Source organism: Mus caroli, unplaced genomic scaffold, assembly GCF_978045245.1.
Source record: "Mus caroli unplaced genomic scaffold, Mus_caroli_1 scaffold_4, whole genome shotgun sequence".
Lineage (NCBI taxonomy): Eukaryota > Metazoa > Chordata > Mammalia > Rodentia > Muridae > Mus > Mus caroli.
The window spans coordinates 144,087,490-144,092,939 of NW_028227259.1; the positions used below are offsets into that span (position 1 = coordinate 144,087,490).

General features: G+C 59.5%; 1 protein-coding gene across 1 annotated transcript; it reads left to right on the forward strand.

Annotated features, from left to right (window-relative positions):
• The first annotated feature begins 241 nt into the window (after positions 1–241).
• On the forward strand, positions 242–4,473 carry Uncx (UNC homeobox). Its single transcript, XM_021163922.3, has 3 exons — positions 242–613; positions 789–964; positions 3,025–4,473. The coding sequence occupies exons 1-3, from the start codon at positions 328–330 to the stop codon at positions 4,153–4,155; spliced, it is 1,593 nt and encodes a 530-aa protein (XP_021019581.1). The 5' UTR covers positions 242–327; the 3' UTR covers positions 4,156–4,473.
• Positions 4,474–5,450: the final 977 nt, after the last annotated feature.

Below are 5,450 nucleotides of genomic sequence, written 5' to 3' on the forward strand. Positions count from 1 at the left end.
GGGGCCCCCGGCCGGCCGAGCGCGGCGGTGCCCCTCCCTCCCCACCCCGTCTTGTTGTGACAGCTCCTGATACTGTTTATGGAGGTGCGTGTCAGGTATAATTAGCAATCGATATGGAAAACGTTTCCTTGCACCCAGCACGCCTCTGACGTCAGAGCCGATTAGCGCTTCTTATTGGTCCCAAATTCCCCGGGCCGCGGCTAATTATCGAGAGCTTGATGTTGATAAAGTAAAGCGGCGGAGCGCGGGCCGAAGCATGTGTAGGGCTCCGGGCCCCTGTCCCCGCCGCCGTCCGCGCCCCCGCGCCCCGCCAGCTCCGCGCGCGAGATGATGGACGGTCGCCTCCTGGAGCACCCGCATGCCCAGTTCGGGGGCTCGCTGGGCGGCGTGGTGGGCTTCCCCTACCCGCTGGGCCACCACCACGTGTACGAGCTGGCCGGTCACCAGCTGCAGTCGGCCGCCGCCGCCGCTGCCGCGGCCTCGGTGCCCTTCTCCATCGACGGCCTGCTCAGCGGCTCGTGCGCTGCAGCCGCCGCCTCGGTGGTCAACCCCACTCCGCTGCTGCCGGCTGCCTGCGGGGTGGCCGGCGAAAGCCAGCCCTTCAAGCTTGCAGGTAGGCTGGAGGCGGGGACACGGGGAAACACAACGGGGGGCCTCGGGGTGGGGTGCACCAGGCCGTCGGAGAATAGCGACCCACTCCTCCGTGCACCCCGCACCCGAAGTGGGTGCAAGCGAGGCAAGCATCTGCCAGGTGGCTGAGCCTTGCAGCGTCCTGTGCATGCCCGCAGACTCGGGGGATCCAGACAAGGAGAGCCCCGGCTGCAAACGGAGACGCACCCGCACCAACTTTACCGGCTGGCAGCTGGAGGAGCTGGAGAAGGCGTTCAATGAGAGCCACTACCCGGACGTGTTTATGCGCGAGGCGCTGGCGCTGCGCCTGGACCTGGTTGAGTCCCGAGTTCAGGTAAAGATTGGTGTCGCCCAAGGAGTCCGAGATCCCGCACTAGGCGTGCAGAACGCGGTGAGGCAGGGCCGCCTTTGTTCTAAGTGGCGGGGAGGTGGTTTCAGGCTCCGCGCTGCTGGCCATGGTGGGGATTAAGAGGGTTGAACCCCTTCTCCCATCTGGAGGTGAGTAACTTGAGAGTGCCGAGGTGATTGGGGGGAGATCCTGGTGGCGCCCCAGTAGCCACTGCAGTGACTGCGTTCGATTCGGGGAAGCCGGGTGTAGGTTGGCTGTGGCCGCGGCGCACAGTCTGGAAAGGCTGCCGAGGCTCGAAAAGCCCTCCAGGAGGGGACAAAGTGGGCCCTGGCCTGGGCGCTCTTGACAGAGGCTTTCTCCCATCCTCGAAGCTGACAGATCTGTTGCTTTACCTCTGGCTTGTGAAATATTAAGATAGAAACATGCATTTATCCATCGTCTTACAAACAGCCGCTGGAAGGGGTGCATTCGTGGGAGAGGAGGTGGAAACTTTCGCGGTTAACACATTGGAAAAGAGGGGGCTTTTTATTTTTTAAAAAGGCATCTGAATTTAAGACCCTTTTCCATTAAATTCCTCCCTCCCCAACCTCTTCGTTATTCGATTTCATGAGGAGTCAGGAGGCAGTATTCGCTAAAAAAAAAAAAAAAAAAAAAAAAAAAAAAAAAAAAAAAAAAAAAAAAAAACAGCGTTAATTTGGCGTAATAAAATTCCAGAATTAATGTCTGCATAATAGATGCTTTCCTAGAATACAGAAACCTTGGGGTCTGTGTTATTAGTGGGTGCCTGGGGTGGAGGCAGACGTTGGCAAAATACCAGTTTAGCGCCATAGCTTTGCCTGAAATATTTGGGTCCTGGGCTTTGGCCTGCTCTCATCTGTTTAAAAATCCCTCTCTCCAAATTGTTCTGTAGCTTAAGTGAAGTCCGAATCTTTTTTATATCCCCTCTAATATGACAGAAATTTCTGGTGATGAAGTAATCTGGAAATTTCACTCCCCCCCAAAAAAGTTTTGAAAAAGAAAAGAGAAAGCTTCCCAGGGTGTTGGCTTAGTCTCAGAGACTTCTGCACAAACCAGGCTCCCTTGGAGCAGGTCTGCTGTGCAATCCTGCCAACTTTATGCGGGCCACAACAAAGCCTTAACATGACTACATTCTGCAGGGCATGGTAGCCTTGCCCAGGTCCTTGGCCCAGGGAGCGGTGGTGGTCTTGGGAGCTGCTGTGATCTTTAAATTCTTCTTGGCTGTCCCAGACAAGGCCTGCTGAGAGAGCAGGAAAGACTACAGAACATCCCTGCTTTGGGGGGGGGGCTGGTGGTCAGCTTCGGGCCTGCTTGCCCACCTTGTGGCACCCCCCGCCCCCCAGGTCAGGCTAGGCCTGACTTTGGAAAAGCTTTGTGGTCCCTGGTCCTAGGTCCTGCATAAAGAATGATATGCTTAGTGATGTGCTTAGCTGTGCTGGGAGAGCTGGACTGGCTGCTGAAGGTCCATCCAAGTTCGGCTTCACAGGCCCTTCTTGAGGAAGAAGTGGCCAGATTTCCCTTCAAGGGAGACCCTGCAATGTGGGCTTTGAGCATCTCTTGGGGGCCGGAACACAGGTGTGGAGGGCTGCCAGTTCATCACAGCCTTTCCTGATCACCAGGCCAGGCCCCTTAGAACTGAGAGACCACAGCGAGGGCAAATCGGGGCCTGCTTCTGTCCCCTACCACCCAACCAGGAACTCTGGACAGCGCTGGGTCACAGGCGACACGGGGCTTGCCTGAGGAAGGGGCAAGCTCCCTGGGGCCGGAGGTGAGAATTGAGAGCGGGAAGCTGGCCAAGAGGCCCATCTATGCTCCTTCCGGGCGGATGAGATGCTGGCCAGAAGCTGCAAGCCGAGTATCAGGATCCAAGGGCCGGTGGAGAGCTAGCCCTGGATCCGGCTGCTCCCGCTGGAGCCGAGGTTGTTCAGACCTGTCTGGGGCGCGCTTGGGAGGCCCGCGGCCCCCACGGAGGGCTAGCCAGCCTGATTGTGCCTTCCCCCCATCCCCCCTTTGTCCGGCTGTTCTAGGTCTGGTTCCAAAATCGCCGGGCCAAATGGAGAAAGAAGGAGAACACCAAAAAGGGCCCGGGCCGGCCGGCCCACAACTCGCACCCGACCACGTGCAGCGGGGAGCCCATGGACCCGGAGGAGATCGCTCGCAAGGAACTGGAGAAGATGGAGAAGAAGAAACGCAAACACGAGAAGAAACTGCTCAAGAGTCAGAGCCGCCACCTGCACTCGCCCGGTGGCCTGTCCCTGCACAGCGCGCCTAGCTCCGACAGCGACAGCGGTGGCGGAGGCCTCTCTCCAGAGCCACCCGAGCCGCCACCGCCGACCGCCGCGGCCAAGGGTCCTGGAGCACACGGCTCTGGCATCGCGGGTTCCGCTCCGGTACCTCCTGGCGAGCCACCCGCGCCTGGCACCTGCGATCCCGCCTTCTACCCGAGCCAAAGAAGCGGCGCCGGCCCGCAGCCGCGGCTAGGCCGCCCGGCGGACAAGGACACGGTCCCTTGCGGGCCCGGAGCGGCGGCGACTGCGGGCCTGCCTAAGGCTAGCCCGTTCAGCGTGGAGAGCCTGCTGTCCGACTCGCCACCGCGCCGCAAAGCCACCCCAGCCAACGCTGCGGCCACTGCGGGGCTGGACTTCACGCCGGGGCTGCCGTGTGCACCTCGGACCCTGATTGGCAAGGGCCACTTTTTGCTCTACCCCATCACGCAGCCCCTGGGTTTCCTGGTGCCACAGGCAGCGCTCAAGGGCGGAGCGGGCCCTGAGTTGGTGCCCAAGGACGCGCCGCCCGCGCCCCCCGCGCCCCCCGCACCACCCGCGCAGGCCAGTTTCGGGGCCTTCCCCGGACCTGCTGGCGCTGCGGACCCGGCCTTCTCCCGTCGCAGCCCTGAGGTTGTTGCCTCTCCCGGGCCACCCGCTCCCGCTTCTTTCCGGGACCTAACAGCGGCGGCTGCCGAGAGCGGTGCCGGGGACTGCGCGGACGTGGGGACCGTCTGCCCCGCGGCCTCGCCGCCCCCACCTCTCGAAACGTCGCCCGGCCCGGGCCCTAGAGCCCCCAGCCCACCCGGGGAGCCAGCCACTTGCGGCGCCGCTGAGCCGGGCGCTGCTACAGGACCCAGCCCTCCCGAGGGCGAGGAGGTGGACATGGACTGAGCTGGGGACCGCGGCTGGAAGAGGCGCTTAGCCAGTCGAGCCCGCTCGCTCAGCCCCAGACTCCCAACGAATCAGGTGATCGGCTCTTAGAGACATTGCTTTTCCCTCTTGCTTTTTGTTTTCTTCCTTTTATTATTATTTTTAAAGGCAAACGAAAACGCTGTGTCGATGGGGACCAAGGCGGCAGCTGCAGGTCCTGGGGTGAGGTCTCCTCCTTCGGAGGGATCAAAAAACCCCGTATCCCCTAACCCACACACCCACACACCCACACAAAACCCACAACGAGAATCCTCAGCCTTGTAAAATGCAAAAATGTCTAAGAATATTTATATATGTACCATTTTTTATAAATAAAGCTGATCAAACGCAAACTCTGGGCTCCATCGTTTTTAAAATTTTGGGCTGCTCCCCCCTACCTCTCCCTCCTCCTCCTCCTCCTCCTCCTCCTCCTCCTCCTCCTCCTCCTCCTCATCCCCCTCCTCCTCCTCCCAAGGATGCACTCCTCTTTTGGGGAGTGGGCTTGGGAGGGGAGTCCAAATCTCCCCCCAGGTCCTCACTCTGAGCTTCCTTTTGTGTGCGTGTTTGTGTTTTCTGATTGCACAAATGTATGCAACCTCAGCTCCGCTTCCCTTCTCAGAGCTTCCCCCGCGATCCCCCCTTCTACCCTGCGCTCCCTCCCTCCCCCTTGCGTTCACACACACACACACACACACACACACACACACACACCACCACCACCACCACCACCACCACCACCACCTCCACCCCGCGCGCCCTAGCGCGCACCCCCGCACACTGGCACACGCCGGGGGCGCGCGGCGCGGGGTGACGAGAGCCGGGGGCTGCAGAGGGCCGGGCCGCTGGGCTCCTGCAGAGTTTTGATATGAAAGTAATTATTTTCCGGTGGCGGCTGCGGGGACTGGGTTTCTTGCCCAAAGGGTTATTATACATTACCGATTTCTAGTGATATGAAATCACATAAACTTCCTACAATAATAGAATTAGCATGAAAGGCTGGGGTGTCAAATTGAAATTGGAGAATAATAGCGCCGGCAGCTGGGGGAGTGCGTGTGCATATTGGAGCGGAGATGGGGGATCGTGGGGCGGAATTTTCATGAGCTGCACTCTTTGTCAGCGCGCTTGTAGCGGGCTATATTAAGATAGATGCCCAATGATATCCCTCATTGTTCTGTCGCTTATATTGATGTTGCTGCGTTATCAGCCTATTGATCATGTGTCGCCTGTAATAGGACAGGCGCCGCCAACGCGCCTCTTTACAAAAGCTGAGCACATTT

What these genes read in the sequence shown, in the direction of transcription:
- Uncx (XM_021163922.3), top strand. Translation starts at nt 328, where the DNA reads ATGATGGACGGTCGCCTCCTGGAGCACCCGCATGCCCAGTTCGGGGGC. An exon ending in CCAGCCCTTCAAGCTTGCAG is followed by an intron (nt 614 to 788) that starts GTAGGCTGGAGG and finishes GCATGCCCGCAG; the next exon opens with ACTCGGGGGATCCAGACAAG. An exon ending in TGGTTGAGTCCCGAGTTCAG is followed by an intron (nt 965 to 3,024) that starts GTAAAGATTGGT and finishes CGGCTGTTCTAG; the next exon opens with GTCTGGTTCCAAAATCGCCG.